The sequence below is a fragment of the Vicugna pacos genome, chromosome 16 (assembly GCF_048564905.1).
Source record: "Vicugna pacos chromosome 16, VicPac4, whole genome shotgun sequence".
Classification (NCBI taxonomy): Eukaryota; Metazoa; Chordata; class Mammalia; order Artiodactyla; family Camelidae; genus Vicugna; species Vicugna pacos.
In genome coordinates, this window is record NC_133002.1 from 44,100,952 (window position 1) to 44,122,175 (window position 21,224).

Sequence of the window (21,224 nt, forward strand, 5' to 3'; positions counted from 1 at the left end):
TACAGGTCCTTCATCCCCTCCAGAATGCTGGGTCTTGGACACAGGGCCTGGGTCTGTCCCCAGCCCTATCTGCAGCAGTGGCCACCTGGAGCAGAGATGGCCATTGCTCCTTGTGGCCTGAGGCAGATGCTACCCTTGGGACACATTCTGGAGGGACCACCCCTTTTAATGTGGGTCTCTCCAGGCATCAGCATAAGCCTCAGGCCATCCGTGGTTCTGGCCCCCAGTGCACCTCCTCCTGCCTAGCCTCCCATGACCTGGCACCTCCTGGCAGCTGTCATGGACTGAGCCGGTGGTCCCACCCTGGGTCCTGGAGTGGCACGTGGATGTAGCCTGAGTGGGGAAAGTGCAGGGATTGAAAGACCAACCTGGGTCCAAATGTTCACTCTTCCACTCAACTGTGTGAATCTGGGCAAGTCACTTACCCTCCTGGAACCTCAATTTCCTCACAGGGGTGTCCATGCCTGCCTCAGAGCGTTGTCATAGAAAACAGTAACAGCGACTGATGTGCTGGGAGCACTTCCTGCAAGTCTAGTGCTGTGACAAACCCCATACAGACAGCATCTCAATAATCATCACAAATCTGTGAGGTTTAAGCCTTTCTAGCTGCTCCCATTTCTACAGACAAGGACACCGAGGCACAAAGAGGATCAGGAATTTGCCCAGGACCACACATCTAGGAAGGGAGAGCAGGAGCTCAAAATCAAGTCTCCCTGCTCACCTCTGCTAAACCTGCACGATCCCGTGCACAGCACCTGGCTTGGCGCCCACGCTTCTTGGCCACAGGTCAGCTGCTGTGACCATTATTTATCTAGAGAGGAGGCATGAGGCCTCCACAGTCTGGCACCGCCAGCTGACCTGCGTGCTGGCAGGCCGCCTCCAGTACAACTCTTCCATTCCTTCTCTCCCCATCGCTTCTGTACTAGCTGCCAAGTAGCAACCCTACTTTTCCTGGGAGCATCTGAGAGGGCCTTAGCAGGCCCAGTCTCAGCACTGCTTCCTCCAGAAAGGCTTCCTGGATAACTCCCGACCTCAGGGATCTTCAGTTCCCCTCCACCTTCCTGTTGCACCAGGATCCTTTTTCCCTGCACCGTTTATTGTTTCATTCTGTCCGAGACCAGGTCTGGGTCAGGTGGCACTGTCCTGTTTTACTGTGAGTCCCACCACGGCCCTACGCCAGATCCCCTCTGCAGGTGCAGCCCTGGTACCTGCGTGGGGAGGCCTGCCCAGCCCCTTGGCGCCCGACAATGAAGCTCTGTTTCCCAGGAGGCCAGCAGCCTCCAGAAACCAAGTCTATTTCAGGACGTCATTTAAATACAGAGAAGGGAGGGTGCAGAGAGGGACATGGCACATTTTCCAGAGAAATGATGCTGTCTGAATTGCTGTGGTTATTTATAACCCCTGGGAAATGTGGACTTTGCTATTTCCTGATTAGATTAGTGCTGGGGGCGGAGGAGCCAGCCCCCTGGATATCAGTGGACAAGAACACCTGACCACTCACCCTCTGGGCCCAGCAGAGAGGTGCTGTCCCCCAGCCTGGGGAGCAGGTACATGGGGACCACCAGATCACCTGTAGGGAAGGAGATGATGGGGTTGTGAAGGGTCAGGCTGGGGAGACTCTGGAGGGCCCCTCCTTCATTGCACAGGTAACAGAAATACAGTGGGGCTCTCTACCAAGGTGGGGCACAGGCAGGAGACAAGCAGCCCAGAGAACAACCCAGAGAAAGTTATAAACGAGTGGGCCGAACACAGCTACTGGGAGCGGCTCAATTATGTCCGTTTTGCCTTTGCATTTAGACCTGGTCAGGTCATGGCCGCACATCCAGACCTCTCCCGAGGAGAAACGACTGCTCTGTGGACTGATGTCCACAAGAGAACCACCAGGTTCCCTCCAACACTGGGAGGAGTCCTGCATCCCAGGGAAAGAGTCCGCAGTGTCTCAGAGAGAATCTGGCAGGTGGCTGGGGAGCCCGCCTCACTTTCTGGGCCTCAGCAGCCTCACATTTAGGACAGGAAGTAGGCTTCCCGGCTTTGCGGGGGCTGAGAGGGTGTGAGGACCTGCAGGCAGGGGAGGCTGCTCCAGATGGTGAGTGCTGCCTTGGTTTTCAGAACATCCTCAGGGGTCCCCTCTGAAAGGTCTAAGCCCTTCCTCTGGCCCTTTCTCACCAGCCTGGGGCAGGGGACCCCAACATTCTCCTCCCCTCTGGCTCAAGGGCTGTTCATGGCCACCTCCCAGTGCTCGGGATTTAGGAGGCACATGAGAGTTTGGGGGCCCCCTTCCTGCTCCCTCTAGAAGGCAACAGAGCCCATGTTCAAACCCAGGTCCTTCTGATGGCACAGTCCTCCCACCGCCCGACACCCGCAGCCCACCTGAAAGTCTGCTGATTTCTGCTACTGCACCTTCCCATGGGCTCCTTTAATTTACAAGGTGGGGGCTGTGGAGGCCCCATCTGTATAGTGGGGATAACCCTTCAGCACCAGCAGCTACAGTCCCAGCGGAGGGAGGCACAGGCCCAGAGCAGCGGCAGTGTTACTCTGGGATGTGACGCGGGGGCTCGATGGGTGACAGGGACATGAAAACAGTATTCATTCACCAGGGCTCCCCGGGCCCCCACTTCCCTCTTCACAGCCCCTTGCTGCTGACCCCCTTCCCTTAAAACCTCACAGTGTCATTGCCACAGCACAGGCCCCAAAGCCCTGAGAAGCCCACATCCCTGGATGCCACCCCTGATCCCAGACCTCCTGGGCCCGGCTCCACCCTCTGTCCTCTGAGCCCAGCGCCTGGCATCCTGGGCCTGTCCTGGGTGGTGGCATGGACTTCACTCAAAGCCCAGAGTTGTCTTTAGGGCTAATAAAAACTAACTGCAGTAAACAAGTGTAACTGAAGTTGTCACCCTTATTGGTGAAAAGGACACTGAATAGAAGGCAGGTGTCCGGCTGTGTTTGGGGACCCTGCCAGAGGCTGACTGCTGGGCTGTGGAGACCAGGCCCTGAGCTGGGTGTCTTGTCTGATGGGGGTACATTTCCTGTGGCTCCCAGGGCGGCGGCCATGGTGGTAGGCCCAGCTGGCCTTCCTCTGCCCTCCGCCAAGTGCATCCACATGCTCTGGGCTGGGTCCCCTTGGGACACCAAGGCCAGCCTGTCATTGGGACAGACCACAGGCGTGAGAGGCATAGAAGGGCTGACAGCAGCGCTGCCAAGAGCCTGCCTCTCCCGCCCTTGGGAAGGGTACTGGAGGAGTCTGTCAACGTGGCCACTCGCTCGAAACCCATAGAGGGGCCGGGCGGAGTTGGGGGGTGGGGTAGGGCCTGTATCCCGACTCAGGCTCAGCAGCTGCCTTGGGGGAGACCAAGCTCAGACTCAGTAAACTCACCCTGTCCTCCCAGAGGTTGGCCCTCACCAGGAGGCCAAGCAAGCTCTGCCCCACCAGCCCTCACCCCGCAGGGTTAGCACCCTCTTCAGACCAGCCAGCCCGGGATGAGGCCGCTTGGCCTCAGCTTGCCTCCCCTCCCCTCCCCTCAGAACTCTGAAGTTCCCCAAGGCCCACATATGGAAAGGGTTTGGCGGCTCTGAATGAGGCTTTTATTGAAGCCAGGTTAGCCCGCAGCACCCACTGTGACCTGGCTTCCCAAAGCTCCGCATTCCAGGGCTTGGCCTGCCCCGCGCCTGCCACACTTTCAGCCCCTGGGCCGGCACAGCTGTGGACGGAACTCAGAGCCCCAGCCCTGTCTTCCTCAGAGCTGGCCCGCCCTCCCAGCCTGCCCTGCCAGAGGCTCCACCCCAGATCCAGGCCGCACACCAACAGCGGGAAGTGGCCCCGCCCCGGCTCAGGGCCACCGGCTAAGGAGGGCAGGGTCACTCTCGGGGAAAAGGAACTGGTCAGGGCCAAAGCAACACAGAGGCAGCCCCGTCCCCAAAGGGAAGGGGCCACCTTAGGGGTCAAAGGCCCAAACGAGAGGCTACTCAACGTACTGACTGGGAAGTTTCATGCTGCCACCAGTGAAGGGCCAAGGGCCTTTGGACTGCCGGCGGCTAGGCGGCCTCCCCCTGGACTTGGAGTGGTTTGGTAAGAATGATGAAAGTCCCTCTCTGAAGCTGACTTCATCCTCCCTTCCTAGGCCAGGAGCAATGTCTGGGCACAGGGCCTGCTGGTGAGAATGAGGCACAGCAGCCCTGCTGCCTGCGTCTGCTCAGAGGGGCCTCTTGGTGGACTCTTCCCAGGCCTCCCATGCCATGTTCTCACGTTTGCTGCACATCCTTGAAAGTACCTGGCAGGCCCACTTCTATGCATGGCTTGCTCGGCCAGGTATCACATGCAACACAGCAACTGAGCAGGAACCCCACCCCCAGCAGCTCCCCATCCTGGGCACGCAGGACCCCATTGGGGCTCCATGACCACTCAGACGACTGAGAAACAGCCATAGACCTGAGCAGGCCCTGGGGGGCCTCCTCCGCAGGGTGACATGACAGCCAAGAGCCGGGCTGCCTGGGTTTGAGCACTGCCTGCACTAAGCCATTCAGGTGACCTCATCTGTGTTGCTCCGTGAGCCCAACAATACCTCGTGGGTTATCACCTAACTCACGTCGGGGACTAAGAATGATGCCTGGTACTCGGCACATGCTCAAAACATGTGTCACTAAACCTGGGCTTAAACTCCCCAGTGGCTCCCCACTGCACTCAGATTACAGGCCAAACTCCTTGCCATGGCCTGCAAGGCCACTGCCCACCTGTCCAAGGTCATTTCCTATGCCTCTTGCGGCCTCTGTTTGCCTCTGAACACGCCATGGTTGCCCCAGCTGCAGGGTTTTCACCTCTGTCTGGAATGTACTGTCCCCAGACCTTTCAAGAATCCTTCTTGTCATTTAATCCTAGTTCAAAATTATCTCTTCAAGCGAGGCCTCTCCCTTCAGCTTTACTCTCTAATCCGCTATCCAGTTTTATCTTCCTCGCAGTCCTTGTCCAGAATGAGATGATCTTATTTATGGCCTGACTCCTCCTATAGACAGAAAGCTCCATGAGAGCAAGGCCTCTCTGCCTGGGCCACCTCTGGAGTACCCAGCACGTGAAGATGCCCCATCAGTCCTCAGAGACCAAATGAATGAACTGAGACGTGGGAGACAGAGAAAGCAATGCCTTTTGGCCAGGGCTCCGTGCGGACGGGGTCCAGATGCCCCATATTCCTGTTCACCTCTCTTCTGTGTTCAGTGAATGGCTGGCCATGGCCCAGGGGCAGCCCTGTGACCTCTCTTGCCCAGACTTTCCCAGCGTGTTGAGAGTTTAAGGCTTAGGCATAGGAATCTTGAGACATGGCCAAAATCATCATATGAACTGGATCGAGAAGATCATCCTGTTCAGCTCCTTCATTATACTGATGCCAGAGAACCAGAGAGGTGAAGAGACCTGCCCAAGGTCACAGAGCAAATTTAGACAGAAGACACAAGATTAGAAAAGTGAGGCCTCTGGACTCCTACCAGCCCAGTGCCCTTCCTTCCCTGGCGCCCCATGCTGCAGCAGACTGAGGGTTGGGGGTGCTCCAAGGAGGAGGCCAGAGCACAGAGGGGGCATCTGAAGGGAAGAGGCGCTGTGACTGCTGCTGCTCTGGTTGTGCCCAGTGAGGCACCAACCCTGGCTGGTGTCACTGGCCAGGACAGAGATGCTTCCAGCTTCTGGCTCAGCCGTAAGTTCCACTCTCTCAGCCTAAGCAGAACTGGGGAAATCACTGTGGGGTTACAGGCCCTCTCAGCCTCTCTGCAGGAGTTTCCCACCAGCTGCTCCCACCTCTCCAGGCACACTGTGGGGGACCAAGGACAATGGAGCCTTAGTCTGAGGCTCACTGGGATCTGGACTAACTCCGGCTTTCTCCTGGGGATTGGGCAAACAGGTTCCAGGCACAGGGGATGTGTGTTCTTTCGGGTGCCAGGGAGCTGTCAGAATACAAACACCCTTCCAACTCCCAGCACGCTTGATAGGGAAAAGGAAGCCAAAACAGCACCTGCTGACCAGCTCCCAACAACATGGGCAGTCGGCAAGGCCATTCAGCACATGGCTAGAGCTTTCCAGACCTGTACACCCTGACCAGCACCTGACAACTCCCCCAAACCAATACCTACAGAAGCTTCTGGGCTCTTTTCAAAATGTCTGCCTTCCTGGGACCTCACTGCCTCTGGATAGTCCTGCCCCACTGGGCTCGGATGGCTCTGGCCTCCCGAGAGTCACCTTGGTTGGCAGTCTCAGCTCCCCTTGGTCTGGGGCCATCCAAAAGCCAGGGCACCAAGCCCATCAGGGTTGCCTGGCCAAGCCACCTATGGACCTCAGAGATGCTGGAGAGGCCTGGGGTGCCTTCTACCTCCCAGGCACCAAGAAACAGCAGCATGCCAAGTTCACTTAGAGCAGGGGTTCCTACCTTGGGATCTGAGACCCTCTCTGAAATAGCAATGTGGGCACAAGGGCGGCTCTGGGTCTGGGTAGGTCTCCATAACCTGCATCAGATTCTCAGGGTTGAGGACTCCACTCTGTGCAATCACACAGGCCTCTCAGGAGCCAGCTTTGTGGAGAAGCAGGAGCACTGGGTGTCAGGAGACCAGGCATGTGGCCCCAGGAGTAAGGTCCTCTCACTCTAGAAGCATAATGGCTGCAGGAATGCAGGGAGGTCACACCACTTCCCCTTCCAACTCTCCAAGTCTGGTCACTGGCCCACACAGAGGCCCAGGAGGAAATGGGCTGACTGTGGGGGTCTCCAGCCCTAGGAAGGGGTGCTACCTCCCTTTCTGACAGCTGAGGGATCATATTGGGGTGTGAATGGGTGTGCAAATGGTGAGGACAGGATGCAACTCCCTCCCCACCAGCAAATAAGGTAGAAGGGGGGCAGGGCAGGGGGAAAAGGGGCAGGGCAGAGCTGTAGGCAGGCAGGACAGGATAGATGTCTATTGCATAAGGTTTCAAGATCTTTCCTGATGCTCAGAGTCAGATTATGAGCCCAAGACATCTCTTTATCTTATATCCCAGTGGCCTTGTACCTTCAACGCCTGGAACAGCTAGTGAATGGTTGACTGAGCCTTGGGGATGTGCACACGATCTGCATATCTAATGCTACCTGTTAGGGAGAACTATCAAGTTAAAAGACAGACTCTGGGAGGGGCAAGGAGCTGTCCTGTGGTTACAATCAAGATGACAAAGAAAGGGACCCTCCTGAACCCTAAGGTTCCCCAGACGAGTGGCCTATAGAGGGCTTCCCATCCTATTCTTCCTTGGGTAGCACGTCTGACCTTCCTTGGAGGTAGAGGGGCACAAACCCCATCACAGAGCAGGTGGGCTTGTTCTGGGACTCAGCAAGAAACATCTTGGTTGAACTTGTCAGCCTCTGGCTTCTAGAGAGAAGCTCTTTGGAGGTGGGGAATCTTAGACACCGCTCGAAGCAGAGATTAAGTCTGGAGGAACCATCCTTAACTCCCACCCACTCTCCTGGACCCTGCCAGTTCAGCCTGAGTCTCCGCTCTGGCCAGGATCTGGCCTGGTCTAGGTGGGACGTTCTCACCTTGGCTGCAGGGCGACAGCAGGGGCATGGACTCCCCTTATCCCTTGCCTGAGACAAATGCTTCTGGCCTGGCCTCTGCCTCCCTGGGGCACTCCTAGCCTCTCTGGCTCCCACAAGTGACCCCCATTAAAACCTTTTGACACCTTGTGTGTGAGGGGTGAGGATGGGATTCCTCTTTCAGCCCCTCTCCCTCCAAAGTGCAACTTAAGGATCTAGAAACAGGCAGGATGAGAGGAAGAGCAGGCAGCGAGGCTGGTCTCCTTGAGTATGATTTAAAGTCAAAAAAAAAAAAAAAGGGAAGGAAAGAAGAAATGTGAAGTTAAACGCTAAGAGCACTGGCAGAGCCCACAAACTCAAATGCCACGTGTCTCCTCTGCTAAGTGCTTGCACAACAATCTGACTGCCAAGTCAGAGGCTGGACTGAGGCTACAGCCCCAGGACTCTCCTTGGGGACAAGCACAACCCCAACCACAGCCCCCGACCAAGGACCCAAAGAGAGGCTGCGAGTGGTCCTTGTCTCTGCTTTTCCAGCAACTGTAGACCCCTACTGCCGGAGGCTCCACAGGTTAATACTGGGCTTTTTCCATCCAAATAGATTCTTCAGCCCCAGCACGGTGTCCCCAGATGAGTCACATACACCCTTCTCCAGCCTTTCATGAATCTTTAGTAAACTGGGAGCAGGAGGGCCACAGGTGTCTCGGGATTTGATCCACAGCATCAAATCCTTGCGGCAAAGTTAAATGAGGAGTTAATGAAGGCAACCCCTCCTGCCATGCTGGCCAGTACCTGGCACCCTTCCCCCACTCACCTAAGCTGCAGCCTGATCCCAGCCCCCTCTCCTGGCAGTGAGCCTGCTGCACTGAACAAAATAGGTTAATGCAGCTGGGGAAAGAAGGGAGGTGGGCAGCTGGCCTGGCTCTACAAGTCTGCCTGCTCACCCACCAGCCCGGTCACAGCGAGGCAGGCACAGCAGGGTGAATGACTGTCCCTCAGTCACCCACAGTGCAGACCCTTGTGTCTTTGACACCTACATACTTGGTCACACAGCAGGGGCTCGGGGACTGAATCACCCGCCATACAGAACATCCCAGCTCTAGAGCCACCCTGCAGTTGCACTGACGCCAACCAGCTCAGCAGCCCAGCGCCTGGCTGGCCCGCCACCCTTGCCCAGAGCGCACCATCAGACATGGAGCTGTCAGATAATACACAAGAGGCAAAGCCAGCTGAAGAATTCCTGAAGTGGCTTCTTAGTTTCGCTAGTCACTAACGCACAGCAAGAAGTAAAAGTCTGGGCTTTCAGGGTTTAAAAACTACCTCCTACCTGCCAGGCCCCTGCCCAAAGGGGCAGGTAAACCAGAAGGATTCTGGCTGGCACAGGGCCAGGAACCTGCTGGGTCCCTTTCTTGCCAGCCTCCAGGTCTGGAAGTGGACAATGAGCCTTGGGTTGGTGTCTGCTGGCCTCAGCAGTGGCTAGGAGGGGGTACAGGCAGGGGATGGCTCCATGCTGCCGGGCACAGACAGCTGCCTCAGCACAGAGGGGCTCTGATAGCAGCTGAGGCCAGCAGGGCTCTGCTAGCCTGGTCCCTGGAGAGGTGGAAGGTGACACAGGGGCCAACACAGGACAGCTCAAGTTGCTGCCCTGCCTGGCACTTTCCAGGACTGATGTCACCTCTGGGAGGTCAAGTATGCCCCACTGGCAGGGGATGAAACTAGACAAGGAGCCAATGGGCCCAAGATCATTTCCTCTTCGCAGGTGCCAGGAGCCTCTGTGCTGGCTGGCAGCAAGGACCTGAGCAGAGGGTCTCCCTCTGAGCCACGGAGGGCTTACAAATCCCCATCAGCCACACAGACTAGCCACAGCCTTCCTTATCACTACCTTGAAGGATGAGCATGGCCCTGGCTAGCCAGGACAGCACCCTGTGACATTTTGCTTTGGCAGTTCATTTGGTCTACAGTTATCAAGTGCTTACTGTGTCCTGGGCACTAGTCTGGCTGTTCCTTGGATGCCCGATGCCAGGACTCAAAGCCAGCCCTGGGGCAGCCTGCCCAGCTGCAGGACAGTCAGCTTCTATCTCAGATTTTCATCCCCACCCAGGTCTGGGGCAGCAGGCAGGATGGGCAGTCTGCCCTGGCACAGCTTGGTCTGAGCTGCCCGCTGGGTCAGGAAACCCCTGGCACACTGATTGAGTTGCCTGGTGCCTGGCTGGCACCGGGCCAGCAGTCCTCTGGGTGGTCCCTGAAGAGGCAGCCTATAGCCCCCAGACTCAGCAGCATGACGACCTCCCCACAACCCTCCCCTTCTTCCCTGCTGGAGAATGATGCCCACAATCCTGCACAAAGGAACCCCACAAGGCTGGTGGTGCTGAGGTGCTCCTGCTGGTGCCCCCCAGCAAAGGGGCAGCCAACAATGTCCGCTGGACACAGTGGGTGGGGCCTGGGCTGGGCGCTGCGGGGGAAACTGAGACCCAGGAGCCCCTGGCCTGGTCTGTTCCTATTTCTGTCCATAGAGACGCAAAAAGGAGCCAGGCAGTCCTTTATCACGGGAGACCCCCTTCTCCTTTTCTTCAGACAGGGACAGATGCAGAGAAAGCAGCCCGGGTTTGGGATGGGGGTAGCAAAAGCATTAATCAGAAAATTAAGGCCACTTAGAGCCGACCTACAGCATACCTCAGATTCTGTCCAGTCAGGCAGGAGGCGCAGTGAGCTCCAAAAAAGGGGTGCCGAGCGGCGCAGCACCCCCCTCCCCAGCCCAGCTCCCTCTAGTCCACCCGCTCCGACCCACTCCGGCCCCTCAGGCACCTTCTGGCGGAGGAGCTTGCTGCGCACGCGGCCCCAGAGCCGGGCGCCGGTGTTGGGGGGCCGCTTGCTCCCCGGCTCCTCCAGCGGATCCAGGCAGCAGCGCTCCAGGGGCTCGCACACCGCCGTCAGGCTGCAGTCCGGCTGAGGCAGGACGTCGGTCATGCTGGCGGCGGCAGAGCCCGGCCCGACGGCGACCCTGCCTGCGGGCCCGCTCAGCTCCGGGACGGGACGCAGGAGAGGCGCGGGCCTCCGGGGTCCGGAGCCGGCTGGCAGGGAGGGAGGGAGCGGGGGCAGCCTCAGCCGAGTCGAGTCGCCGGGGCTGTTACTCGAGCCGGGCAGGGGAGCGCATGGTGCGGGGCTCGGCTTTTTCCTCCCTCCGCTGGAGCAGCACCAGCGGACGGCTGGTCCCGGCCAGGCTAGCGGGACACGGCCCTGCGCGCCGCACACCAACCGCCGAGGCCGCCGGGGAGCCCCCGCCCCCACCGGAGGAAGTGACTCAAAGGAGGCGCTGGAGGCTGCCCCCTCCAAAACACCCAACCTCCGGGTTTTAACTCTTGGCGGCCGGGCCTCCTCCTCCTCAGGCACCCTGCGGCCCTCCCTCCAGCCCCTACTAAATAAAGTTTGACAAGCAGCTCAACTGGCCAGTTCCTTCCCCTTCTACAGCGCGGGTTAACCCCTTCCCCACCAGGCGGCTCCTGGGGGCTGGGGTGTCTGAGGGAGGCTGGGGGGAGCCAGAAGGGGTCTGCAGGGGCCAGGGCTCAGGGGCAGGAGTTGCGTTTCCATCACCAATAGCTGCCCTTGTCCGGAGCAGAGGACCCACACTGCCCTGGAGTCCCGCTTCCCCTACACCCAACACCTGCCCCAAACGCCTCCCTCAATGCCAGCTCAGTGATGGCTCAGTCTGACGGGGCCAGACTCGTGGGCTGGCACTCAAAAACCTCCTCCTGTGCAAAGAATAAAGAAGATCCCCAGCAGGGCAGCCCCCTGGGCTTCCATGGCCCCAGAGGGAATCAGCTACCAAGAGCTTTCTCCCTGGACAAGAGCAAAAGCCAAGGACGACACTGGTTACAGATGCCCAAAAAGAAGTCCTCCTCCCACCACGCTTTTAACTGTGGCCCTGTGCCCCTCACCAGAAAAGGCTGTGCTGCTGGGGCACAGGACGTCCACTGGCAAAGAGGCAATCAGCCAACTCTGTGCTGGGTGCCCTGGGATAGAGGAGTAAGACCTTGTTCTTGACCCACAAGTTGATAAAAGTTTTAGCCCGAGTCAGAAATTAATCATCTCCTAAGGTAACGATACACATCAGAATCTGGTGTTTGGAGAACAGAGAAAGGCCTAAAGCCCAGATGGTTAGGGTCCCCACATCCCAGAGGTGTCCAGGGCATCACACCCTGCAGAGCTTGGCACAGGGGAGGAAGGCAACCAGTATTTTCCCAGTGTGAACCGTGAGCCAGGTCCCAGGCAAAGGGCATTCAAATATCCACTTGCACTGAAGCCCCTCGACTTACGTGATGTTGGTGTTATTGTCCCCAGTTTAGAGTTGTGAGACTAGGGCTCAGGGAGGTGAAATTCTCACCTGAGGTCATGGAATTGCAGCTGGCCAGTGACAGGTCTCCTAAGGCCCTGTGCTCACAACCACTGGTCTCACTGAAGTGTGGCTGGTTCTCTGGATTCAGGAAAAGGAGCTGGGTCAGGACCCCAGGGCAGAAGAGTCAGGGCCCAAAAGCAGCCTTTGGCACCTGGAATGCTCCTGCTGGATCTCAACCGGCATGCAGGTCTTGGGGTTTAACACCAGAACTCTCGGTGCTTTTAGAGAAAGGCGTGGCTTCACTGCAGAGGTAGCCAAGACCTGGTCACAGCAAGAGGTGCCCTTCCCCAAGTTTACTAGGCGACAGACACCATGTTAACCCTCCACATGGAGTAATTCACTGCTCCCCCAATCTTGGCAAGTATGTCCCGGCATCCCCATTTGAAGAAACTAAGGGTACAGAGAAGCTAAGCCACTTGCCCAAGACCAGGCAGGGCTGGGCCACGAACAGAGAGATCTGGCCCTGTCCTCGACACCGTGATATCCCGGGGTGGTGGGGTCTGGTGCTGTGCTGCCTTCTGCCTGGCTGGTGGAAGCAGGGCCCCAGGACTCTGCTAGGCTCTGTGGTCCCTGCAGGGCAGCCAGGCCAGCCCCACCTCTTCCAGGGCTCCACGCTCCACACCCGCTTCTGCACAGTGCAGGCAGGGCTGGACTGCCAGGGCTGCACAAAGCTCCCTCACACCTGAGCCAAAGTTGCCCAAAGCCAAGGCAGCTAAATGAGGCGGAGTCACAACAGCTTTCCCAGTCCCCTGAGTGGGAGGGGAAGAGACCACCGAGGCAGGGACATGCCTGTGTTCCCCCTCCAGTGGGGACCTGAGTCCCCTTCCTGACCCACCCCTTACCTGCTCTCCCAAGGCACCTGGGTGCTGCCTCTGCAAAGAGGCTTCCTCCAGCCCCATGAGGGGCCGGCAGCTTCCTCCCCACCGACTGCACAAAACCCATCTCCTCCAGGAAGGTTCCACTCATTCCTGCGGTCTCCACCTCCTCATTCGAGTCACTTCATTGAAGAGCCACTGACTGAGGGCCTGGCTCTCAGCTCAACCCCAGACAGGGGCTGAGGAATCACAAAGATGCATCAAAAGCCTGTGCTCGACAGAGCTGACAGCCTGAGAGAGGAGAAAAGATGAAGGCTTAAACACCCCTTAACAGAAGGCAGAAGAGCCTTCAGGCGTTTGGCAAATACGAATTGTGCACCTACCATGCATCACCCCTAGATGGACAAAGCATCGTCTTTGCCCTCAAGAAATCCAGTCCTAGGCTGCAAGAACAGCACAGATCAAGTGCCATGAAAGTTGAGAGAAAAGAGAGGAAATTTCTAGCCAGAGGGAATCAGGGAAGGCTTCTTGGAGGAGGAAGGGTTAGTGTGGGTCTGAAGAGCTGTGGAAAAAAGCCACCCTCCCCAGCTTTGCTCCATATCCCTCAGCTAATGTGCAAGTGCTGGTTGTGTAACTGGCTGGTAAGGTGCCGTTATAATTGCTGACCACGTTCACCTGCTGCAGACACATGGTCTGTGCTTGGCACTGCCAGCTGTTAACTTCAGAACTGGCCCCTTGCTGATTTTCTAAGGTTCTCTGTCCTCTATCTGGGTCATATGCCACAGGGCGCAGTTTGGGAGATGCTGTGCAAGATGCATCCCTCCACTGGACATGTGAGAGAAGGGGGGCAATGCAGATCCTGTTCCCAAAGCCCTACCCTTGTCTGTCTGAGGAACCCCAGGTTCAACACTTGTCTGGGTAAAGCAAGCTCTGATTGGATGAAAGATGGCCAACTGGTCTCCATGGTGACATAAGCGCCTTAGCAGATGGGGAGCTGCTGGGAGGCTCTTCCCTTGAGATGCTCATCTTTTCTTCCTCCCTTGGGCTGGGGGCTCTCTCTGGGGACAGCACAGATTTGCCTTCTCGTCCTCAAGCCTGACTCACTCCTTCCTGGAAGCAGTGGTCTAGAAGCAGGCTGTGGCAGCGGGGAGGGATACAAGACAAGTGTTCCTATCAAGTTCCTCAAAAGCAGCAGTCTGAGTTCTCATCCCTCCATCCCACCGCAGACCCTTCCTGGGCCTCGCTGAGTTAGCTAGGCTCAGGCTGTCCCAGTCACCTAGGAAGTGACCACACTCCCTCCTCTCTGTCTATCCTGCCACACCTGGCAGAACTGGCCTCTGAGGACATGCAAGGGCCCCCTGTCTGGATAAACAGAGCCTGGGCGGGAAGGCCCACATGAACAGATGTCACTGACTTTGGAATTAAAAACATTCCTAGTAGACTGTTCCATCCTCCCAAATCCCCTCCCCATGCTCTCTGCCAGAGGAATGAAAAGGGCCATCCCTAGGGAGATGCAGGACTGGGCCTTGGGTTATACTGAGGGAGGGGTAGGTACCCGGGGTGGCTGGGACCAGCCACCCAGCACAGCTGCGAATGAGGCAGAATCAGGCTACAGTGATTAGCAGTGTATCACTGAAGAAAAAAAATGGTCAACAGGGAATATATACAGCCTGAGCTGTGTGGGCGGGAGAGGCAGGGACTGCCACCAGAGCTGCCCTGGTGACAACTGGGAGTGGAGACGGCTCCCAGGCAAATCCTCCAGCCTGTGAACACAGGAGGAAAGTTCTTTCTCAGACCCTTGGGATGCTGCTGCTACTTCTCTGGAGTGACCTCCTTTTCCCACTGGAACGACTTTCATCTTCCCCTCAGCCCAAACTAGAACCTGGATCCTTTGTCCCTGTCGGCCAAATGACTCTAGAGCAGGAAAGGGGGTTTCCGAGCAGCCAGCTAGACCAAGGCCACAGGTACCCCAGCGAGGACAGCCTGGGAGTGAGGGGGAGGGGAGAGCCCCCACGGGCCACCCCGAGAGTCTGGGTGCTGGAGCCTGAGGAGCCCAGGGTGGCACTGAGGGCGAGGACCAGGAGAGACATGGTTGGGGTCCGCCAATAACCCACCTTTGCAGCCCCAGAGGAGGGCAGCGTGGATGGGTCCTGCATAGGACGGGACCAGAGCCGGGAGGAGGATGGTGGTGGAGAGCAGGTGGGGTGTGAGAGCTGCAGAAAGGAAGCCCACAGCGGTCCCTGCCCAGAGACAGGCACTGGAGTCCCGGGGGGAGAGAACCAGCAGGGCAGACAATGCCCAGGAGCTGGGGCCTACGCAGAGGGTGTGCGAGCGGGGAGGGTGGCCGATTATAGGGGAACGGGGGATGGAGGGTGGGAAAGTCCCCTTAAGATGAACGGCTCTGGAGTCCCTGCATCCTCACAAGGGTTCTCCCCTTGTTCTGTGCCAGTCCTAACTCAGATTATGGATGGGAAGGGCAGAGATCTTCAGCGAATGAGAAAGTGAGACCTCTTATGTTTTTCCATCTACCCTTTCTGAGCATCTACTATGTTCCAGGCCTGCAGTAGGCCTGGGGACATGAACACTTTGCTCAAAATCACCGAGTAGCCAACGGCAGAGCAAGCCTAGAAGCTACATTTTCATTCACTTACTCATTCATTTGTCACTGAATAGATACCCACCACCTGCCAGCCGGGGAAGACCTTGAACGGGTCACAGCTTACTTGGCCAAACTGAGCCCTGGCCACCTCACCACTGACCCACCCATCCTGAGATAACCACCAAAGGCTGTTTCAGGCATCCAGGCCAGCACTTCCCAGGGCTGGGCCCTGCCTGCTAGACAGCTATGCACGGGTTGTGGGTCTCCAAGCTCTGGAGCCTCAACTCTGTAGATAGTGGCTACTGGTAGCTTCAGATGGCTGCCTAGGGCAGGGGTGGGGAACAGTTTCTAGGATGGACTCAAGGTTTGAGGTGTCAGTGGTGCTGGGACAGGGGGCAGCCAGGAATAAAAGACAGTTTCTGCACAGCCCAATCCACCCTGCTCAAGATGTAGCTGACCCTCCTGTCTCCCAAGACCAATTCACATGACAGTGCAAAGCACATGCTGTTCCCCACACAGCCTCACTCTCCCTTCGGCCTGGCACTCATCTTGAGGGTGCTTGGTGGCTCAAGGTGGGCTGGAGAGGCTGACAGCCACATAGCTCATCCGCTGCAGAACCATCCTGATGTGTCCCTGGCCACCCCTAGTGATTCTCACGGCATATTTGGTCACGGAAGAGGATGGAAAATCCACTTGAGCCTTTGGGAACATCTTGCTCATCTCAAACAAAACCCACCCAGGGACAGAGTGGGCAAAGCATGCCCCCGACGTGTCCATTCATGCCTTCCCACACAACTCACGGACATAACTCATGGCCAGACTGACACCCAGACCCCCTCCTGCTCACAGGATGCAGGTGGCGTGGCCAGGTCTCCTGGGACAGCCAGTGGGCAGAGCACTCCAGGGGACCTCCCAGGCCACACAATGGAAACACAGCAGCCTTAGGCAGGAGGGTTTGAAATCAGGGTCTGCTGAACCTCCATGCCTTTTCTCTTTCGCTAGTATTAAGCAACTCTTTTCACCCAGCTCTGAGTCAAAATGAACAGAAGAAAGTTCCTGGGAACCAGGGAACCTGGATGTGAGTCCTGTCTGGTCACTGTGGGCTTGACAGACACTTTCTCTCTCCGGGCTCAGTTTCTACACCTGTCAAACAGGAGCTTGGGCCAGACAAGTGGTCATCAATGAAATTTTTTTTAAGCAGAGGGAATTCCTCCCCTTTCTTTCCAAATATAAGCTATGCTGAAGTTCCCCTGCCTGCAGTCAGATGACAGCAGAAGCAGGGAGCAGAGGACCCTGGCTGAAGTGAGGCCAACCCTACCCACTCACATGGCCTCTGTCCACCTCCCTCTGCTGGGGGCACTTCAGGTCCCCCCAATGATCCCCAAGCCCTGCAGACTCTAAAGCTCCTGGTCCTCCTTTCAAGGGGACGGGCTCATAGCAGTTCCGATGAGAACCACTGTCAACCACGGCCAGAGAACCTCGCTCCCCCTCAGGGTGGGTAGATATGGAGGCCAGGAGATGAGGGGCTTTTCAAAGAAACTTTCGGTCAGAGTCCTAGATCTGAGACTCATGTCTTATCTCTACTCTCTGCTTTGGGAAAACTCTGGGCCTCGGCTTTGCTAGTGTGGGTTCCCTTCAATGGCCTTACAATAGGATAACACTTATCTCATTCTGTCAGTCAGGCTGCTGTTTTATGGGTCACTTTGGCCCTGAAGCCAGTGCAGTTCAGTTCTTGCCGCCAAGGGTGTGAACAGGCCGCACCCAGCCCTCCCCGGGGAGTGGGCTGCACCTAGGGGTCAGACCTTCACCAAGAGCCACGGTAAGGGGGGCTGAGTGAGGGGCCGTGGTGGGCTCTGCAGAGCCACAGCGAGGAAGGCGGGCAGAGCCCACTGAAGGTGCCCCCTGATCAGCATTCATGTCCAGACTCAGCCCTCAGGCAAGGAGTCCCCAGCAATCCTTCTCCTAAGTCCTTTGCTCAAAGGTTTTGAATAAAATCAAAAGCGGGACATCCTAGGAGGGTGAAGTTGCAGCCTCCACCAGCAGGGAGGTTGCCTGTCACAGGATGTGTGCAGGATGCTGGGTACTGTCTCCCAAGGACACATCGAAGACGCGCACTGGTTCGAGAGGAAGCACTTGGAGAGGTGACCTTGCTATCAGGTGGTGGAGCTGCGATCACACCTGAGCCTTCTGCCTCTGAGTCTAGGAGTCCCTGGTCCCGGAGCTGGGAGAGCCCTCCCTCTTTTGTCTCACTGAGAGGCAGGCTGTTCTCAGGGCCTGAACGAATCAGTTCCCAAGGTCCTCTCCAGATCAGCTTCTCTACTTGCCTCCCACCCCTTACAGGCGGGCCTGGGGAGCGGGCACCACGCCTGCCTGCCTGCCTGCCAAGGGGACGTCCCCAAACGGGGCAGGAGGGAGAAGAGACTTGAGCTTCCATCTGCTTCCTACCGAATCTTCCTGTCTCCAAAACGCCCTGGACAGAGTCCAGGCTCCCCACATCAGGAACACCTGGGAGATGGAGGCGGCTGAGCATGGGCCAGAAGAGAGGTTGTCTCACAAGCCTGGGAAAGTCCCGGGACAGCAGGGCCAGCCCTCTCATGGGATCCTGCCCCTGGCTTTCCCCCATCCTGCTGACCACTTCACTCTCCAAGTATAACTGAGCCATCCAGACCTGCCCTGAAGAGGGACAGCAGGTGAGGCACTGAACACAAATACGTCTGGAACGGCTGGGGTGAGTGGGACAACAATGGCTCTAGTCACCTGGGCCCTGGGAAGAGGTGGGGTCAGAGGCACAGAGAGGAACAGCCCTGGTGCCCAAGCTGACCCCGTCCCCAGGTGCCTTCGGGCTGGCACAGTGGTGATGACAGCGGCCAAGGAAAGGGCCCCACATGGACCTGCTAGAGGCAGCAGGCAGCCAGACATAAAACACTCAAAGCAGATGCCTCTCCTGGACGTGCACACTTGGCCCAGGCTGCGGGCAGGTGGGAGGCTGGAAAGCCACACCCAGTATGGCCACTGCGGTGTCCCAGGGCAGGGAGCTGCCTAGGGCTGTGAGGTGCCAGGCTGGGGGTTAGAGGCTGGGTGGGGGAATGAAAGGTAAAAGCTCTCTGGCTAGCCCCACAGGTCAAGGTTTTCTCATAGCCAACCCCCATCCCAGTCAAAACCAGCCACTCCCAGGGGGCCCAGCTGTGGTCAGCATGGCCTGAAGGATGTGTGGGAGAAGGTGTCAAGGACCCACAGTAATACCGTCTGTCATTCCACCCAGGGAGGGACCCAGGCACCTCCGGGTACCAGCCGTGAGGAACTGGAGTAGAAGGGACTCCAGTCAACACCCTGGAGCTCAGCTCCCAGGGCAATAAAGCTGGCACGCTTGACCCTCGAGCAGAGTCAAACAGGAACAACAGACCCCTCGGGGGCCAGAGGGAGGGACCTGGGGTGGAGGAGCCCCTGACTCCTGGCCTAGCAGGCTCCTGACCCACACTCACTCCCAACTCTCTCGTGCTCCGCAGAATAATTGGAACCAGAAGAAGCTCCCACCGACAAAGGGCCCTTGTTCCCGGCTCTTTATTCGCTCTGCACTCCGGGGCTGACCACCACGCAGAGCTGAGTGTGGATCTGACGGGGAGGAGCCCAGAGCTGCCCTGACTGGGGGCACAGCAGGGAAACCTCAGGCTGGCAGGTGGTGAGGGCCCCAACCTTGACCTCCCGCCCACTCTGAAGTCGGTTCATCAAAGTCATTCTATCACCACCAGCGTAAGAGCACAGATGTGGCCTCAGCCAGCCTAAGGCCCAAATACATGATCCACTTGCAGGTGACATCCCCAGAATCCCTGGGGCAAGGACAGTGGACCTGGACCTGCCAGCTTGGGCATCATTAGACCAGGACTGACTCTGTGCCAGGCCCTGTGCTCAGGGCCTCATAGACTTTCACATTCAGTTCTCTTAACAGCCCATTGTACAGGTGAGGAAACTGAGGCTCAGAGAGGTAAAGTAGCTTGCTGTGTTCTCCCAGCTGACAAATGGAGAAAGCGAGACTGAAGCACAGATCTGTCAGGCCTCAAAGTCCCTTCAACAGCAGCTGAATGATCACAATTTCCTTCTGTTTTCTTCACTACTTGTGGAGGTCCTGTCCATTCTCTGCATTCACAGCACAGCACCTGCCATTTATGGGGCGCGCCACCAACAGAAACACATGACCACACCAGGGAAAGCGTGGGTGTGCACTGACCAGCTTCTTTCAGAGACATTCCATCCTGTGAGCCTCACTACAAGCCCAAGATGAAGGCAGAGTGGGAATAATTGTTCCTTTTAACAGATGAAGAAACCGAGGCCTCCAAGCGGTCAAGGGACCCAGATGTGTTTTCTGACCCTCAGCCCCATGCTCGTCCCACACTATCAGATGTACTGCACCCCATACTCCACCTAAACCACTGACAGAGGGGTGGGCAAAGGAGTTCTGAGAAGGGGGTGCCAAGGAGACAGGGATGCTTACACTGGGGGAGAGAAAGCCATGGGGGCAAATATGTTCTTCAACTAGAAGAGGCTGAAGTTACCAGTGCTGCCCGGGGGGCTTGGGGCCCTGCTCTCCTATTACAGCTGGAGAGAGATGAGCCCCTGGGGGTGGGGGAGGGGTGTGCTAACCCTGGGTCTGGAGAGAAGGAGAAATCTCCATCCTCAGCGAGCAGGCTCTATTCTTCAAAGTAAGAAAGTTTGAGGTGGAAACAACCCAAATGTCCACTGATGGATGAATAGATAAACAAAATGTAGTCTGTACTACGTACCATGCTATTCAGCCTTAAAAGGAAGGGAATTCCGACACATGCTACCATTCAACACAGAAGAACCTTAGAGACTTTAATTGAAGTGAGCCAGTCACCAAAAGATAAATATTGTAGGGTTCCACTTACACAAGGCACCTAGAATAGTCAAATTCAAGAAAATAGAACGCTGGCTGCCAGGGGCTGGAGGGGAGAGGGCAGAAGGAACGGAAAGTTTCTGTTTAATGGGTACATACCTCCTGGTTGGGAAGATGAAAAGTTCTGGAGATGGACGGTGGTGACGGTTGCACAACTTTGTGAATGTACTTAATGCCTCTGAATGGTACACCCCAGAATGATTAAAATGGTAAATTTCACGGTATGTATGTTTTACCAAGGTTGAACAAAAAAGTAAGGGAGTCTAGATGTTAGATGTGCCAGTCTGAGCTCTGAGAACACTCCCAGTCCCGAAGGCAGGGGGCTGGCCTTCACGACCTCCTCCTGAGTGTCACCATAATAGCTCTGACCCCTCACAAGCTTCCAAGTGGCCAGGTCAGGAATGTCAAAGAAATCACCCTCCTTTCTCAGTCAGACACAGGCTCCAAGCTCCAGATGGGATGAGGAAGGAGGATGGGCTGGGCGAGGGTGAGGCACCCCACCAGGATGGAATGCTGCAATGGGGGGTGGTGGGGAGGGGAGTTAGCACTCCAGGCATGGGGACAGCTGGAGCGTCCCCTTCTCGCCCTGGAACCTGCCCCTTCTCACTGCAGGGTCTTGAGCTCCCCTATGTCCAGGGAAGGCTGGCCCTGGCAAGCTCCCAGGAAAGTTCCTCCCACTGTGGCAAAGACAGCCTAAGGCTGGGGGCCGTCCTAGGCTTGTGGCTGAGCTGGCAAATGGGAAAGCAGGGGTGTGAAGGGGATCCCAGGTCTCGGACCCCTTTCATGTGTGAAGTCTGTGGCAGAAACTGAGCTGTGAGGCGCCCGGGGAGAATTCTCCCCCCTGGCCCAGCCAGTCAACAAGGGCTGGACCTGGGAATACACTAATCAGCCAGCCAGTAAGGTCCCAGTTGGGGACAACACATCTGGAGCCTGGAGCAGCATGGCTGGAAATAGACTGGGATAAACATACAGGAGT

At 57.1% G+C, this 21,224-nt stretch overlaps 1 protein-coding gene across 5 annotated transcripts in view; it reads right to left on the reverse strand.

The window, feature by feature from the left end:
* The window catches only part of ABR (ABR activator of RhoGEF and GTPase), a 172,753-nt gene that overhangs the window by 11,577 nt on the left and 139,952 nt on the right, over window positions 1-21,224 (reverse strand). The window contains exon 1 of one of the 5 annotated variants that reach the window (XM_072939095.1): window positions 10,335-10,807. The exons of the other annotated variants lie outside the window; for them this stretch is intronic. Coding sequence (XP_072795196.1) covers window positions 10,335-10,496 — 162 coding nt within the window. The 5' untranslated portion in view covers window positions 10,497-10,807. Of the gene's footprint in view, window positions 1-10,334; window positions 10,808-21,224 lie in introns of those variants that run through there. 5 annotated transcript variants of the gene reach the window in all.